This window comes from Oncorhynchus masou, unplaced genomic scaffold (assembly GCF_036934945.1).
Source record: "Oncorhynchus masou masou isolate Uvic2021 unplaced genomic scaffold, UVic_Omas_1.1 unplaced_scaffold_1253, whole genome shotgun sequence".
NCBI lineage: Eukaryota > Metazoa > Chordata > Actinopteri > Salmoniformes > Salmonidae > Oncorhynchus > Oncorhynchus masou.
Window position 1 is genome coordinate 67671 of NW_027002353.1, and position 19474 is coordinate 87144.

A 19474-nucleotide genomic window follows, 5' to 3' on the forward strand; every position below is an offset into this window, starting at 1 on the left:
CAGGCTTTTGTCCAGCGTTGCGAGCGCACCTGGAAGGGGTCAGGTCGGCACTTTGCCGTAATAGGGCGCAGACTGTGAGGGCCGCTAATAGCGTAGGACCAAGAGTCCTAGATATTGTTGCGGTCAGAGAGTATGGCTCTCCACTCAGAACCTTCCCCTTAAGACAGCTTCTCGCAAGTTGGCCCCGCGGTTCATTGGTCCGTTCCGTATTTCCCAGGTCATTAATCCTGTCGCAGTGCGACTTCTTCTCCGCGCTATCTTCGTCGCGTTCACCCGGTCTTCCATGTCTCCTGTGTTAAGCCCGTTCTTCGCGCCCCGCTCGTCCCTCCCCCCATCCTTGTCGAGGGCGCACCCATCTACAGGGTTCGTAAGATTTTGGACATGCGCCCTCGGGGCCGTGGTCATCAGTACCTAGTGGATTGGGAGGGGTACGGTCCTGAGGAGAGGAGTTGGGTTCCCTCTCGGGACGTGCTGGACCGTTCGCTGATCGATGATTTCCTCCGTTGCCGCCAGGTTTCCTCCTCGAGTGCGCCAGGAGGCGCTCGGTGAGTGGGGGTACTGTCATGTCTTGTTATGTCTGTTCCTGTCCTTTCTCTTCACTCTGTCTCTCTCTGCTGGTCTTTTTAGGTTACCTTCTCTGTCTCTCATTCTTCAGCTGTTCTACATCTCCCCTAACTAGCTCATTCACTCTTTCACACCTGTTCTCTCTTCCCCCTCTGATTAGGTCTCTATTTCTCTCTCTGTTCCTGCTACTTTCAGTGTCTGATTCTTGTTTGTGTTTTTGATGCCAGAAGCAAGCTGTCGTCTCGTTTGCTTCCACCTTGTCCTATCCTGTCGGAGTCTGCCTGGCAGGTGCATCCTGCACTATACTACGTTCTTTTTGTTCCATTGTCAACGTTGGAAGAGGATTTATGCCATTCCTGTTTTTCATTAAAGAACTCTGTTTTCTGTTAAAACCGCTTTTGGGTCTTCACTCAAGTACATAACACTGGGTTTCTGTACAGCACTTTGAGATATCAGCAGATGTACAAAGGAATATATAAATACATTTGATTTGATTTGATTTGACCGCCGAACAACCCTTTTAGGTTCTGGACATGACCTTGTTTTCGAAGAGGTGCTATACCTTAAATAATCAAATGATGCATCATTGGAGGAGACACGACACTGTCTCCCGTTATGAATATATAGTATTTATTTCAAGTCCAGAGTTCAAAACATTGCTTTATTCATTTTTTAACATTTACATTCAGAATAAAGGAAATAATAGATAGTAAAGGGGACTTTTGAAAGTGGTTGAATTTCCTTAGACGGGGCTGGAATAAACCCACATCTGGGGCACTGTACAATAACATTTTAGAGAACCCCCCCTCTTGGCAACGAAGAGAAAATGTTGCTGTTTTAAAGCTAATATCCTGCAATTCTTCACATTTTGCAATGACTTATGCCATGTTCTTATGTTATCTGATTGCCCAGTCGGTAATCTGTCCCTGTCAATAGACATGTTTACCATGTCTCAATAAAGATGTCTGACATCCTCCTTCTGATGGGTGTGAACTGACAGACACAGATTAAACAATGGCATTATAAAGGAGGCCGTCAAGCAGCACTCTACACTTTTACCTGAAGCCCACTTCACCTGGACACTAACTATGGGGTGGACAACTCTGTGGTTGTGTGTTCTCGCTCTGCCACTAACGAGCACCATCCAGATGAAAGCCAAGAAAGGTGAGACGATACACGATCATTTTGGAAATAGCAGTGATTTATTTCGATCTATGCAGACAAAGACAAACAGTAAAACATAGAAATAGATACTGTATAGAGATGGTGTTAGATTACGTTTCTATCTATTTCGAGTTAACTATCAGTCAAGAACAGACACATTTTGTTATTATGAACAATTTGGGTTGGAGCAAATCTGAGTGCCGTCTGTCTAGGAGTGTCATATATTTAAATATCTTGATTCACAATCCACTACAATTGGATATTTTGAAATACATGGTGCATTATGCACAATTTACAGCAAAGTGATAAATTGTGTCTCTTTCTGATTCCATACATTTCAAGTGGGTAACGTTTTCTGTTTTCGTCTCCTCAGCGCGCCTGTCCAACCATGTGAACAGCATCTGCAGCACCTGGGGCAGAGAGCACTTCAAGACCTTCGATGGAGACGTTTACCAGTTCCCAGGGACGTGTGAGTACAACCTGGCCTCCGACTGCCACTCTGAGTCCTACCAGGAATTCTCTGTGCACCTGAAGAGGAACGAGGCTACTGAGGCTGAGGGGAACCCTACGGTCAAACACGTAGTGGTCACTATCAACGACCTGGTCTTCCACCTGACCAAGACTCAGGTCGCGGTCAATGGAGAAATGTAAGTTTTCCACAAATGTTTTATGTTATGTGTCCTCTAATTCATCAGGGAAGTCACACTGAGCTATCTATCTATCTATCTATCTATCTATCTATCTATCTATCTATCTATCTATCTATCTATCTATCTATCTATCTATCTAACATTTCGTCTCTGTAAAAAGTAATGTATTTATAGTATGCTGTTACCTATTCCCATCTGAGACAGCACTCTGACATATTTCCAGGGATTCCATTTTGAATTCAAAGGATTTAACTGTATTTTGTGTCTGTTTGTTGTTAATTGACACGTTGGTACATTTCTATGTCATCTCTGTCATTAATTATGTTCTCCGTCTTTATTCCCAGTGTAACTCTGCCGTACTACAATGGAGGAGTCCAACTGGAGAGGAATGCAGTTTACACCAAACTCTACTCCAAGGTTGGCCTGGTTGTCATGTGGAACGGAGAGGATGCCGTCATGGTAAGCTTTTCTAAGAATCAAAACGTTACTTAGAAGAATGCATACAGAAGTCTATTTATTTATTCGCTTTGTAAGACTCAGTAAGTTCACTGAAATTGACTGCTGTCATTAAACAGTGAACAGTGTAAAACGAACCCGTGCACATGCACTGATACCATGTGTGTGACTGTGTGAGAGTGAAGTCTTGTATCTCATCTCAATATCTGCCCTGCTGTTGTCTGAGTCGACCTTAGAAAATAGTTGACCCATCACTGTTTGCGTTAGGTGGAGCTGGACACGGAGTATACCAACCGTACCTGTGGTCTCTGTGGAGACTTCAATGGCCTTCCAGTCCACAATGAGTTTGTTCATAACGGTGAGCATTTAGAACAATTATTAGCATTACGAGTCATGAGCATTATAACATGTATAGTCATTTATATCACACTTATAATCATTTATATTAGTATGTACAAGTATTTATAATAGCTTATTCCTGTAAGGGTTTATGGTGTTAAGTCATCAATATATTCCAAGTGGCTAATATTATAATTTATTACATGTATAGTCACTTATAACGACTTTGTAAGCATTTATCTAAACATTTATAATGACTTATTAAGTTGTTTTATTACCGTGCTATTTATTAATATATTCTAAGTGACTGTTATATATTCTTACATCAAGTAACATCATTATAATTTCACACAGGTTGTAAGTTCATTAATATACATTTATACACATTTATATGCGTTTCTAATCACTTATTAATGAAGGATGACATTGTTTCATTTCCGTGCAGGTCGTAAAGTGAGCCCCATTGAGTTTGGAAACAGACAGAAGGTCCACAGGCCCAACGAGGACTGTGAAGACCCCTATGAAGAGGAAGAGGAAGATGAACCTGCAGACGTTCAGCCTAAAGAGGACACATGCAAGGAGTTTGTAAGTTCTACCTCCAGTCTGTTCAGCCTGACAAGTAGACTACAGTATTTCCATGTACTTCACTTCATTCTACTGATGTATTTGACTGCCATATGGAAAGAATTAAGTTCAAATATGGCATAATATGATTTGTATTGCAACTAACAACCTCCTCCTTCTCCTTCTCTTCTCCCTCTTCCTTCTTAACCTCTTCCTCATCCTTTCCTCCTCCTCCTCCTCTCCTACTCCTTCTCTCCCCCCCTCCTTCCACCTCTTCTCCCTCCACCTCCACCTTCCTCCTCCTCTCCTACTCCTTCTCTCCCTGCCTCCCTTCCACCTCTTCTCCCTCCACCTCCTCCACCTCCACCTTCCTCCTCCTCTCACACCTCTTCCACCTCTACCACCTCCTCCTCTTCCTCCTCCTCCTTCCCCTCTTCCTTCCCCTCCTCCTTCCCCTCCTCCTCCACCTCTAACTCTACTTCCTCCTCCTTTCCCTCCTCCTCCACCTCTAACTCCTCCTCCTCCTCTAACTCCTCCTCTCCCACTCCTCCTCCTCCTCTCCCTCCTCCTCCACCTCTTCCTCCTCCTCCTCCTCTACCTTCTCCACCTCCTCGTCATTCACCTATACCTTCTCCTCATTCACCTCTTCCTCCTCTTCCTCCTCCTTCCTCCTCAGCATGCCCAGTGTGACCAGCTCCTGCGCTCGCCGTTGTGGAGCTCCTGTGGTGCGGTCGTGAACCCTGACCCCTACATCCAGGCCTGTGTTCAGGACCTGTGTGGCTGCAGCAACACTTCTGATAGCTTCTGTGTCTGCAGCACCCTGGCAGAGTACTCCAGACAGTGCTCCCACGCCGGGGGACAGCCACCCCACTGGAGAACAACAGCCTTCTGTGGTAATGGGACATCTCAATAACTGTCTGGGTGTTCAGGAAAACATTTATTGGATGACAGTAGAGTTGTAGATCAAAAAGTCACATGCAAAAAATAACTCTTTATTGTCCATAGTCAGCTTCAGATCACACAAATGTCTTTAAAAAATAAAATAAAAATATTTATATACACCTTTACATATAATAATGAAATGCACTATAATTTATTTCCTTTGTTTTCTTAGACAAGCAGTGTCCGTTCAACATGGTCTATCTGGAGAGTGGCTCTCCCTGCATGGACACCTGTACCCACTCAGACACCAGCTCACTGTGTGAAGAACACCTGATGGACGGCTGCTTCTGCCCCCACGGTCAGCCTTTAACCAGATCACACCTCAATGTATCAGTAGAACAGTGATGATAGAGATCTAGAACACATCTCAATGTATCAGTAGAACAGTGATGATAGAGATCTAGAACACACCTCAATGTATCAGTAGAACAGGGATGATAGAGATCTAGAACACACCTCAATGTATCAGTAGAACAGTGATGATAGAGATCTAGATCACACCTCAATGTATCAGTAGAACAGTGATGATAGAGATCTAGAACACACCTCAATGTATCAGTATAACAGTGATGATAGAGATCTAGAACACACCTCAATGTATCAGTATAACAGTGATGATAGAGATCTAGAACACACCTCAATGTATCAGTAGAACAGTGATGATAGAGATCTAGAACACACCTCAATGTATCAGTATAACAGTGATGACAGAGATCTAGAACACACCTCAATGTATCAGTATAACAGTGATGAGAGATCTAGAACACACCTCAATGTATCAGTATAACAGTGATGATAGAGATCTAGAACACACCTCAATGTATCAGTATAACAGTGATGATAGAGATCTAGAACACACCTCAATGTATCAGTATAACAGTGATGATAGAGATCTAGAACACACCTCAATGTATCAGTAGAACAGTGATGATAGAGATCTAGAACACACCTCAATGTATCAGTATAACAGTGATGACAGAGATCTAGAACACACCTCAATGTATCAGTATAACAGTGATGATAGAGATCTAGAACACACCTCAATGTATCAGTATAACAGTGATGATAGAGATCTAGAACACACCTCAAAGTATCAGTTTAACAGTGATGATAGAGATCTAGAACACACATCAATGTATCAGTATAGCAGTGATGACAGAGATCTAGAACACACCTCAATGTATCAGTAGAACAGTGATGATAGAGATCTAGAACACACCTCAATGTATCGGTATAACAGTGATGATAGAGATCTAGAACACACCTCAATGTATCAGTGTAACAGTGATGATAGAGATCTAGAACACCCCTAGTAACACACAATAGTAACACGCTGTCTGTTTTCACCACTCTGTAGGGACTGTGTCAGTAACACACTGTTTTCACCACTCTGTAGGGACTGTGTCAGTAACACGTTGTCTGTTTTCACCACTCTGTAGGGACTGTGTCAGTAACACGCTGTCCGTTTTCACCACTCTGTAGGGACTGTGTCAGTAACACGTTGTCTGTTTTCACCACTCTGTAGGGACTGTGTCAGTAACACGTTGTCTGTTTTCACCACTCTGTAGGGACTGTGTCAGTAACACGTTGTCTGTTTTCACCACTCTGTAGGGACTGTGTCAGTAACACGCTGTTTTCACCACTCTGTAGGGACTGTGTCAGTAACACACTGTTTTCACCACTCTGTAGGGACTGTGTCAGTAACACGTTGTCTGTTTTCACCACTCTGTAGGGACTGTGTCAGTAGCACGTTGTCTGTTTTCACCACTCTGTAGGGACTGTGTCAGTAACACGTTGTCTGTTTTCACCACTCTGTAGGGACTGTGTCAGTAACACGTTGTCTGTTTTCACCACTCTGTAGGGACTGTGTTTGATGACATCTCAAAGAGGGGGTGTGTCACTCAGGACCAGTGTCAGTGCAAACACGACAAGGTTTACAACTCTGGAGAAGTATTCAGACAGGATCGTGAGGAATGGTGAGTCAAAGGTTTAGACTTAAAGTGCTCAATGTAAAGCACTCTACTGTTAACATAACAAGTTACATTAAGACAGAAGTCGTGACAGAGGGTTCGGGAACCTGGTTTATCCTGTAAATTACTTCATCATTGGTTCTGTGTCTGTGTTCTGTGTGTCTATCTGTGATTCAGTGTCTGTCATCATGGTCAGTGGTCCTGTAAATTACTTCATCGTTGGTTCTGTGTCTGTGTTCTGTGTGTCTGTCTGTGATTCAGTGTCTGTCATCATGGTCAGTGGTCCTGTAAAAGTCTGCCCAGCCCTGCTACATGTGCCGTTGAGGAGGGTTCACACGTGACGACCTTCGATGGGAAAGCATTCACCTTCCATGGGGACTGTTACTACCCCTTAGCCAAGGTGGAAAGCAAGGTAACTGACAATTACACTATACCTTTCTGGAGAGACAATCTGGATGAGAAGTGGATGACATTTTATACGTCACAACGTTTTCTCATCATTTTGTTTTTGTTTTCCCTTCTCTGTTTCAGGATGAAACCAGTCCAAAGTTCACTGTACTGGTCCAGCTGGTTCCCTGTATAAGACAGAAGTTTGACACTTGCCTCAAGAGTGTTGTGGTCTTGCTAAACAATGATAGAAACAACGTGAGTATTTCCTTCATTAGAAGATGGAGATTTGACATATACACTTGAACATATACACATGTATATTACACACTATCTCTGTGTATTTACAGTCAGGTCCAAATTAAAAGGCATCCTTGATAAAGATGAGCAAGAAAGACTATTAAATGAAGCTCTTTGGCCACACACACCAATGGTGGGTTTGGTGTCAAAAAGGAGAATCATGTGCAAAACAGAGCCTGATTCCTGCTGTATAAAATGGTGGTGGATCTTTGATGTTATGGGGCTGTTGTGCTTCCACTGGTCTGTATGGGAGGAATGGTTCTAAGATACTTCCCAATGTGTCCTCCAATCTCCTAAAACCTTGTAGAGAAAGGCTCAGTGTTGTTATCCTCGCAGGGTGAGGTATTGAAAAATAATGAAAACAGAGGTGCTAATCATTTTGGATCTGACTATAAGTACTTACATGTAAGTGAAATGTATATAGTGCACAGCTAGTCTTGTGTTGAATAGGATTAGTTGATCATGGCTGTTGTTTTCTTTTCCAGGCTTTGGTGATTACCGCCGATGGGAAGGTCAGCCACAATGCACAGATCACTCTGCCTTACAACACAGGTGGGACATGGAATAATTAACAATAAGGCCTGAGGGGGTGTGATATATGGCCAATATACCATGGCTAATGGCTGTTCTTGGGCACGACACAACTTCCCTAACCAATGGTACATTGGTCATATACTACATTCCCCCATGGTGCCTTACTGCTGTTATAAACTGGTTGCCAACATAATTAGAGCAGTAAAACTACATGGTTTGTCACCCCGTCTGATATACCACATCTGTCAGCCAATCAGCATTGAGGGCTAAAACCAGCCAGTTTATAATAAAGATTATGCACACTTTTCTAAGTTATGAAAGTGCAACCAGTAACATGTAATGAAACATAGAATGAAACATTCGCCTGTATAGATATCAACTGCCTAATTCTATTTATTATTACACGGTACTTCCAAAGCTATTGACACAGTAATAAGTACAGTAATGTTTTAAATAAAAAATAAATCATATTTAATTGAATGATTATTACCCCCAAACCCCTCTTTCTGTTCCCATCTGACATTAGTGTACGGTGTCTATATTAGGACAACCTCTGTCTCAGCAGGAGCTCTTTCAGTCTTGTTCCCATCTGACATTAGTGTACGGTGTCTATATTAGGACAACCTCTGTCTCAGCAGGAGCTCTTTCAGTCTTGTTCCCATCTGACATTAGTGTACGGTGTCTATATTAGGACAACCTCAGTCTCAGCAGGAGCTCTTTCAGTCCTGTTCCCGTCAGTCATTAGTCTATTTGTTTTTCTTCCCATAGCTGACATTAGTCTATTTGTTTTTCTTCCCATAGCTGACATCAGTGTGTTCAAGCCCTCGTCCTTCCACGTGATGCTCCAGACCAGCTTTGGGCTGCAGGTTCAGATCCAGCTGGTCCCTATCATGCAGGTCTATGTCACCCTGGACGAGAGCTACAAGACCAAGACACAAGGTAAGTTAACTCCCAAGCTGTAGGCATATAGCTCTGAAGGTGAGCAGATATCAGTTATATACGGAGTTTGAATTCTACTTTATGTAAACGTAATAAACATTGGTAATCTTACTCACCAGGGCTCATTAAACTAGTAAAGACAGCAAGAAAGTACAAAAATGTTGTTGATTTCTGTATGGTGTAGGTTTATATGGTGTTGATTTCTGTTCGGTGTAGGTTTATATGGTGTTGATTTCTGTTCGGTGTAGGTTTATATGGTGTTGATTTCTGTATGGTGAAGGTTTATATGGTGTTGATTTCTGTATGGTGAAGGTTTATATGGTGTTGATTTCTGTTCGGTGTAGGTTTATATGGTGTTGATTTCTGTATGGTGAAGGTTTATATGGTGTTGTTTTCTGTTTGGTGTAGGTTTATATGGTGTTGTTTTCTGTTTGGTGTAGGTTTATATGGTGTTGATTTCTGTATGGTGTAGGTTTATATGGTGTTGATTTCTGTATGGTGAAGGTTTATATGGTGTTGATTTCTGTTTGGTGAAGGTTTATATGGTGTTGATTTCTGTATGGTGAAGGTTTATATGGTGTTGATTTCTGTATGGTGTAGGTTTATATGGTGTTGATTTCTGTTTCTATTTCTTCTAGGTCTGTGTGGGAACTTCAACAAGGTTCTGTCTGATGACATGAAGACCCCCCAGGGTATGGTGGAGGGAACAGCCTCTTCATTTGGGAACTCCTGGAAGGCTAATCCTACCTGCAGAGACAGAGAGGAGAGGCTGGACGACCCCTGCTCCCTCAGCGTGGAGAATGGTAAGCCCTCTTCACTAACTCTTTAATTGAAGGTTAACCCTTACATAACTCAATGAAAAGCAGAACATAAGCATTTCATAAATGTTTATGTCAACAACCACAGTATCATGTCGTTGGATTCAAATCGAGGCAGGAAGCAGCAGTTTATACTGTATCAGACATATTTGAACTCTTACCATGTTCTGTTTACTCAGAGAACTATGCTAAACATTGGTGCTCCATGCTAAGAAGTTCTGACAGCACTTTTGCCAAGTGCCATGCCATGGTGGACCCCGAGCTTTACTACAAGGTAATACATTTTCTATAACTGTAACTGTTACATTTCATTGAGTTACATCTGGTTTGGAATGCTCACAATTATACATATTTGTCCTGAACTTTCTTACTGTTTTAATGCTGTTTGTAATACTGTTTGTCATGTGAAAGCTCTGGCCAATGAGATTTGTTAAATATTTATTACGTATGGAACATTTACTTAAAGTTGATATTTTCTACAGCGATGCACGTACGCTAGCTGCAACTGTGAGAAGAGTGAAGACTGCCTGTGTGCCGTCTTCTCCTCTTATGTGCGAGACTGTGCTACCAAGGGAGTGGTCCTGTCGGGCTGGAGAGAGAACATGTGTGGTAAGTGATTTACACTTCTCATATTTATGTCTTGTCGTATATTGGTGAAAGGAGATGACAGTATAGGCCTCTCCTGACTACCAATGAAAGGTTCACTGATATTCTCATTAGAATATATGCGTTCTGCAAATTGTTCTACTGCCATCGCTAAAAGTATGGGAGACAGAGGACAACCTTGGTAGATTCCACTGCCATTGCAAAAAGTAGGGGAGACATCAAATCAAATCAAATGTATTTATATAGCCCTTCGTACATCAGCTGATATCTCAAAGTGCTGTACAGAAACCCAGCCTAAAACCCCAAACAGCAAGCAATGCAGGTGTAGATGCACGGTAGTTAGGAAAAACTCCCTAGAAAGGCCAAAACCTAGGAAGAAACCTAGAGAGGAACCAGGCTATGTGGGGTGGCCAGTCCTCTTCTGGCTGTGCCGGGTAAAGATTATAGCAGAACATGGCCAAGATGTTCAAATGTTCATAAATGACCAGCATGGTCGAATAATAATAAGGCAGAACAGTTGAAACTGGAGCAGCAGCACGGCCAGGTGGACTGGGGACAGCAAGGAGTCATCATGTCAGGTAGTCCTGTGGCATGGTCCTAGGGCTCAGGTCCTCCGAGAGAGAGATGGGGTAACATGGGGTAACCCTGACAAATTCCCCTACTCAGGGGAAATTGCGGTGCCCGGTCAAACGGTTGTGGATGTTTGTAAAAGTTTTTATTTTATTGTGATGTCAACTTTTACCTGTTACGGCTGGGGCTTCCGCTAGCGGAACGTTTCGACAACATCCAGTGAAATTGCAGAGCGCGAAATTCAAAAGAAATTATTAGAAATATTTAACTTTGATACAATCACAAGGTAATACACCAAATTAATACACCAAATTTAACTTCTTATTAATCCAGCCACTGTGTCAGATTTCAAAAAGGCTTTACGGCGAAAGCAAACCATGCTATTATCTGAGGACAGCACCCCATTAAACAAACACGACAGTCATATTTCAACCCGCCAGGTGCGACACAAAACTCAGAAATAACGATATAATTCATGCCTTACTTTTGAAGATCTTCTTCTGTTGGCACTCCAATATGTCCCAGAAACATCACAAATGGTCCTTTTTTCTATTAATGCTGTCGTTATTTCTCCAAAATGTCCATTTATTTTGCGCGTTTGATTCAGAAAAACACGGTTCCAACTCGCCCAATATGACTACACATTATCGAATAAGTTACCTGCAATCTTGGTCCAAACATATCAAACAACTTTCCCAATACAACTTTAGGTACCGTAAATAATTGATCAAATTTAAGACGGAATAAACCGTGTTCAATAGTGGATAAAATGAAAGTGGAGCGAGCGCCAGGTCGCGCTCCCCAAACACAACTGTATACCAGACTCGACCCTCGTTCTGAACAGCCATACTTCTTCATTACTCAAAAGAAAACATCAACCAATTTCTAAAGACTGTTGGCATCTAGTGGAAGCCCTAGGAACTGCAACCAGATCCCTCTGAAATTTCGATTCCATGAGAAATCCAATTGAAAACATGGTCACCTCAACAACAACAAAAATTCCTGGATGGTTTGACCTCAGGGTTTCGTTTGCCAAATAAATTATGTTATACTCACAGACGTAATTTTAACAGTTTTAGAAACTTTAGAGTGTTTTCTATCCAAAACCAATTATATGCATATCCTAGCTTCTGGGCCTGGGTAGCAAGCAGTTTATTTTGGGCACTCTTTTCATCCTGACGTGAAAATACCGCCCCCTATCCCAAACAGGTTAACAACACTTACTTACTTAATCCTCTTCCTTCCTGGAGTAAAATAGAGCCTTTAGTAAAGTTTTCCAACACTGCCAATCTTAACTTTATCCAACACTTTCCATATTTCCCTACAAACAGACAAATACATTGGTCACTGCCCAGCGTCTCAGACCTACTCTGACCAGCTCCAGAGATGTCAGCTGACCTGTAGCTCCTGGCCAGCAAAAACCAGGGTTGTACCAACGACTTCCTCCCGTGGATGGTTGCTCTTGCCCGGACGGACTCTACATGGATGACAGGGGCACCTGTGTACCCATGGACAAATGCCCTTGCTTCCACAACGGGGTCCACATCAAGCCTGGGAAGTCCATCAACATTCAGGAGGAGCACTGGTGAGAGACTGTTTCCATCTAATAAAGTGTCTAGCTACCTATTTAAGTGACTACTTACCTACCTACCTACCTTCCTACCTACCTACTTACCTACCTACCTACCTACCTACCCATCTACTTACTTACCTAATTTACCTACCTACCAAAGCAGCAAATGTGTCATTTTACCTGCTAGTATAAAAAGTACACAGTCCTGCAATGTTACTCCAATATTAAAATATCTCTTGTCATCATGTGTGTTCTACTAGTGTCTGCAACAATGGGAAGCTTCACTGTCGTTCCTGGAAGATGCGTTCAGAGAGTAGTAAGTAGCCTTTCTGTGTCCCCTTGCTATTCATATCCCATTAATCCTCTGATGTATACAGTATTGTACCTAGACTTGGGTTCAAATACTATATGAGAGATCATTTCAATTACTTGAGTCCAGGACTAGGATTAAATCTGTTTTAAACCGGCCCTGGAAGTATTTGAAAGGTAGTATTTGAACCCAGATATAATTTGACAACTTATTGTGTAATAATAATGAAACTGCTTCTGTTACAGCCTGCCAGTCGCCGAAGGTGTTCTTGAACTGCTCCAATGACCTGGGAGTACAGTGTACACGGAGCTGTAGGAACCCGGATTTCATGGACTGTGTGAGTTGACTTGTTGACTTCCATTAGTACCTGACCTAAGGGTTGACTTCTTTATTTCATTCCCGTCTCTCTCCTTGACCACAGTTCTCCGCAGAGTGTGAGTCTGGGTGCAAGTGTCCCATGAGTCTGTGGGAGGATGGGAAAGGCATGTGTGTGAAAAAACATGAATGCCCGTGCAGCCATGACGGATTCCTCTATGCCCCAGGAAAACAGATCCCAAACGGATGTAACACTTGGTGAGTTATTGACACGCTACTTTCTGATCAAAACGATACAATGTGAGGTTATGCGGTATGATATCACGTTATATGATACAATACCATATAAAAAGGAATGGAGATGAAAATGAAAAGGAATGAGATTTCATGACACGAGATGAGCGCTTCCTTCATCCTCTCTAGCTAATGTGATCAGGATTGTATTTGAAGAGGATTTTTGACTTAGTGTCTCTCATACTGTACACATGTAGCACCTGTAAGAGTGGGAAATGGGAGTGCACAGATAAGAAGTGTCCAGGAACCTGTACCATCTATGGCAGTGGCCATTACAAAACCTTTGATGAGCGCACGTATGGCTTCCAAGGAAAATGTGGCTATGTGGCTGTCCAGGTAATTAATGCTTTTCAGGACATTTCAATACATTTCAATTCAATTGTGATGTGTTTCTATACAAACAAATATGTTTGTATAATTGTACTGCTATTGTCTTCTATATTACCAACTAATCATTTAAATGGCAAAAGACTCATTTGGTTTCTAAAGTACTCACTCCCTCTGTCTCTCTTTAAGAACAAATGTGGGAACCGGCCTGTCCAGGACAAATTCATGGTGATCACAGAGAACATACCGTGTGGAACCACAGGCACCACTTGCTCCAAGTCTGTCAGGGTTCAACTGGGGGTAAGTCTGGACAAATGATACACACCAACAGGCGGCTGGTGGCACCTTCTATGGGAAGGATGGGCTCAGAGTAATGGCTGGAACGGAATGAATTGAATGGCATCAAATGCATGACTGGTTTTGATGTGTTTGATACCATTCCATTTACTCCACTCCAGGCTTTATATTGAGCCATTCTCCTCTCTATACCCGTTGGATCATAATGAGAGATCATTTGACATTCATACATACAAAAAAATACATCATTTTGCATTATTTAGCAAATGCTCTTATTCAGAGCGACTTATTCAGAGAGACAGTACAATTAGTGAATTCAACTAAAGTAGGTCAAATCACCATCACAATCATTGCAAGTAAAACTGTCTTCCAAATAGCCACTAACTACAAAAATCAGTACGACATTCAAGCCATTTTTTCTTCATATAAAGCTTTATAAAGTGTATTGTCTGTCAAATTTTGCAAAATTCCGGTAACTTTCCCCAAATTCCCTGTTTTTCCAGAAATAATGAATTAATTGTCTGTGAACAGGAAGTGATAAAAGTGATAAATCCTTATCCTTACAGAGAACAGAGCTGAAACTATCAAAGAGGACCCATGAAGTGGTGGACCTAGGCGTGGGCTCTCAGATCCAGTACCGAGTGAGGACCGTCGGTCTGTACCTGATTGTTGAGTCAGACATCGGGATCGCAGTGCTGTGGGACCGCAAAACTACCGTCCGCATCGTCCTGGAGCCACAACATAGTGTAAGTTTAGTGTTGAAGGGTCAACACATAGAGAGGCTGTGATGAAATAGATGAACAAGACATCAGACGTCAGAGTGCATTTTGTATTGCTGACAGTGATTGATTTGGTACAGTTCCACTGTTTGCCTTATCGTTTCCATGTGTCTTCAGGGAGCAGTGTGCGGCCTGTGTGGGAACTATAATGGAGAAGGCAGAGATGACTTCACCACACAAGGTCAGATGATAGTTAGCAGCCCTGTGGAGTTTGCTAACAGCTGGAAAGTGTCAAGCACTTGCCCCGACGCAGAAAGCAACGTGGACCCATGTGGAGCCAGACCCAACCGTCACAACTGGGCTAAGATGCAGTGCAGCATCATCACAGGAAAGACTTTCCAACTGTGTCACAAGAAGGTACACTGCTGAAACTGATTGCTCTGTATAAACCGTACAACTATAAACCAGGTGAAAGGTTCAGACAGGACACTGATAGGCTGGTGGACAGTCAAACTTCTCAACCAAAAAATACACCCAAATTGTTTTAAACATTGCCTTTCTTGTCATCCTCGATGATTTTATTCATGTCTGTTGTTATATGTGTTTTGAATAATTCTCTAAGAAACAAACAAAAACAACAACAATAAATACAGTATTAGTGCCTCATGTGTGTTCTCTCTGTATGTGTTTTACAGGTAGACCCTAGTCTGTACTTTGAGAACTGTGTGAAGGACTCCTGTGCCTGTGATAGTGGTGGAGACTGTGAGTGTTTCTGTACAGCTGTAGCAGCCTACGCCCAGGCCTGCACCGAAGCTGGAGTCTGTGTTGCATGGAGAACACCAGAAATCTGTCGTAAGTACAACAAATCTTTTTACATAGGGTTCTGATAATAAGTCATGCATTTCATATGGAATAGGGTGCCATTTGCTGAGGGCATGCAATGTGTATTCAGTGTATGAACCTGTACGTTTTCCCTTTTGTAGCTGTGTTCTGTGACTACTACAACGATCCAGGTGAATGTGAATGGCATTACAGCCCTTGCCACACACCTTGCTTCAAGACCTGTCTGAATCCAAATGGGACCTGTGACAACCCTCTTCCCAATCTGGAAGGTGAGGCAGCTGGCTATTTGATGTGATTGGCATCAGCCTGTTTGTTCCATATGCACATGCTCTTCTTTGCAAAACATCAATTCATTTTTCTTAACCTCAACTTCATTTTATGTAATAACTCAATCAAAACAACTAAATCACAATGTCTTCTTTTTTAGGTTGTTACCCACAATGCCCTCCAGATAGGCCAATATTTAATGAAGAGACTGGGGAGTGTGTTGAGGAATGCACATCAACAACAACCCCAGGCAACCACACCAACACCAACAACAACACCGTGGACACCAACAACTACCACATTGACAACAAAACCTCCAACAACAACACCAATGCCACCAACAACAACACAAACACCACCAACAACCACATCACCATTAACAACACCAATGCCACCAACAACAACCACACCAAAGCCAACAACAACCACACCAATGCCAACAACAACACAAATGCCACCAACAACAACAACCACACCAAAGCCAACAACAACACCAATGCCACCAACAACAACAACCACACAAATACCAACAACAACCACACATACACCAACACCACCACCAACAACAACAACACCATTACCACCAACAACAACCACAACAATACCAACAACAACAACAATACCACCAACAACAACAACAATACCACAAACAACAACAATACCACCAATACCAACAACAACAACAACACCACCAACCACAACAATACCACCAACAACAACAACCCCAATACCAACAACAACAACACCAATACCAACAACAACAATACCACCAATACCAACAACAACAACAACACCAACACCACCACCAACAACAACCACAACAATACCACCAACAACAACAACCCCAATACCAACAACAACAACAACACCAATACCAACAACAACAACAACAACAACATCAATACCACCAACAACAACCACACAAACACCAACAACCACACCAATTCCACCAACAACAACAACAACCACACCAATACCACCAACAACAACCCCCCAGACACCAGAGCCAACAACTACTCCTTGTATTCCTACCTGTGAGTGGTCAGAATGGTATGATGAAGATGATGATAAAGACAAGAGTGACTGGGAAATGTATTGGAATATCACGCAGAGTGGAAAAGAAGTGTGTGAAGATCCACAGGATATTGAATGTGTAGCTACAGAATATCCAAATACAAGCTTAGAGGACTATGTAGCTTCGACAGGCCAAGTTGTGGAGTGCGATGTTGACTTCGGGTTAATATGTGAAGAAAATAAACAAACTCAGAGACCATTTAAGTGCTATAACTATAAGATTAGAGTCCTCTGTTGCGTTGAATGTTTATCAACAACATCACCAAAACCAACAACAACACTAACAACAACAACAACAACAACAGCACCTTCACCCCCAACAACGACCACACCAAAACCACCACCAACAACGACCACACCTTCACCACCAACAACAACCACACCAATACCAACAACAACAACAACAGCAATACCAACAACGACAACAAAAACACCAACAACAACAACACCAGCAACAACAACAAAACTAATACCAACAACAACAACAACACCAACACCACCAACAACAACAACACCAATACCAACAACAACAACAACAGCAATACCAACAACGACAACAAAAACACCAACAACAACAACACCAGCAACAACAACAAAACTAATACCAACAACAACAACAACACCAACACCACCAACAACAACACCAATACCAACAACAACAACTCCAATTCCACCAACAACAACAACACCAACAACAACCACACCAGTACCAACAACAACAACCACTCCAATTCCACCAACAACAACAACACCAATACCTCCAACACCATCAACAACACCAAACCCAACAACAACAACAACACCAATACCACCAACACCAATAACAACACCAATAACAACACCAATACCACCAACAACAACACCAATACCAACATCAACAACACCACCACCAACAACAACAACAACACCAACAACAACAACACCAACAACCACACCAATACCACCAACAACAACGACACCAATACCACCAACAACAACAACACCAATACCACCAACACCAACAACAACACCAGCAACAACAACACCAATACCACCAACAACAACACCAATAGCAACATCAACAACACCACCACCACCAACAACAACACCACCAACTCCATCAACAACAACAACAACACCAACAACACCATCAACAACAAAAACAACAACCACACCAATACCACCAACACCATCAACAACACCAAAAACACCAACAACAACAACAACAACAACAAAACCACCAACAACAACCACAACAATACCACCAACACCATCAACAACACCAATAACAACAACAACAACACCAAAACCACCAACAACAACACCACCAAGAACAACCACACCAATACCACCAACAACAACCACACCAATACCACCAACAACAACAACACCAATACCACCAACAACAACCACACCAATACCACCAACACCATTAACTACACCAATACCACCAACAACAACCACACCAATACCACCAACACCATCAACAACACCAATACCACCAACAACAACAACACCAATACCACCAACAACAACCACACCAATACCAACAACAACAACCACACCAATACCAACAACAACAACAACATCAATACCACCAACAACAACCCCCCAGACACCAGAGCCAACAACTACTCCTTGTATTCCTACCTGTGAGTGGTCAGAATGGTATGATGAAGATGATGATAAAGACAAGAGTGACTGGGAAATGTATTGGAATATCACGCAGAGTGGAAAAGAAGTGTGTGAAGATCCACAGGATATTGAATGTGTAGCTACAGAATATCCAAATACAAGCTTAGAGGACTATGTAGCTTCGACAGGCCAAGTTGTGGAGTGCGATGTTGACTTCGGGTTAATATGTGAAGAAAGTAAACAAACTCAGAAACCATTTAAGTGCTATAACTATAAGATTAGAGTCCTCTGTTGCGTTGAATGTTTATCAACAACATCACCAAAACCAACAACAACACTAACAACAACAACAACAACAACAGCACCTTCACCACCAACAACGACCACACCAAAACCACCACCAACAACGACCACACCTTCACCACCAACAACAACCACACCAATACCAACAACAACAACAACAGCAATACAACCAACAACAACGACAGCAATACCAACAACAACAACAACACCAATACCAACAACGACAACAACAACACCTACAACAACAACACCACCAACAACCACACCAACAACACCAACAACAACAACTCCAATTCCACCAACAACAACCACACCAATACCTCCAACACCATCAACAACACCAATATCAACAACAACAACACCACCAACAACAACACCACCAACAACCACACCAATTCCACCAACAACAACAACACCAATACCACCGACACCATCAACAACACCAATACCAACAACAACAACAACACCAATACCACCAACAACAACCACACCAATACCACCCGAAACAACCACACCAATACCACCACCAACAACAACAACAACAGCACCACCACCAACACCACCAACACCATCAACAACAACAACAACAACCACACCAATACCACCAACGACAACAACACCAATACCACCAACACCATCAACAACACCAATACCAACAACAACACCAATACCACCAACAACAACCACACCAATACCACCAACATCAACCACACCAATACCACCCGAAACAACCAC

At 42.4% G+C, this 19474-nt stretch overlaps 2 protein-coding genes across 2 annotated transcripts in view; one reads left to right on the forward strand and one right to left on the reverse strand.

Moving 5' to 3' along the window:
• Positions 1-1628: 1628 nt before the first annotated feature.
• On the forward strand, positions 1629-16868 carry LOC135530098 (mucin-2-like). Its single transcript, XM_064958489.1, is given in 28 exon segments — positions 1629-1728; positions 2102-2375; positions 2723-2837; positions 3102-3192; positions 3619-3758; positions 4414-4630; positions 4852-4977; positions 6541-6655; positions 6911-7061; positions 7181-7294; positions 7822-7888; positions 8672-8809; positions 9448-9612; positions 9807-9901; positions 10110-10236; positions 12135-12203; positions 12206-12244; positions 12247-12388; positions 12637-12692; positions 12932-13023; positions 13108-13259; positions 13493-13631; positions 13812-13922; positions 14486-14665; positions 14816-15055; positions 15334-15490; positions 15622-15750; positions 15909-16868. Coding segments are annotated over 28 exon segments (4395 nt in total). The 5' UTR covers positions 1629-1652; the 3' UTR covers positions 16787-16868.
• A 1593-nt stretch (positions 16869-18461) lies between these two features.
• Positions 18462-19474, reverse strand: part of LOC135530093 (mucin-2-like) — a gene marked incomplete at its 5' end in the record, with an annotated part of 3389 nt that continues 2376 nt past the window's right edge. Inside the window, one exon of the mRNA XM_064958486.1 lies at positions 18462-18502. Within this exon, the coding sequence (XP_064814558.1) occupies positions 18462-18502 (41 nt within the window). The remainder of the gene's footprint in view (positions 18503-19474) is intronic.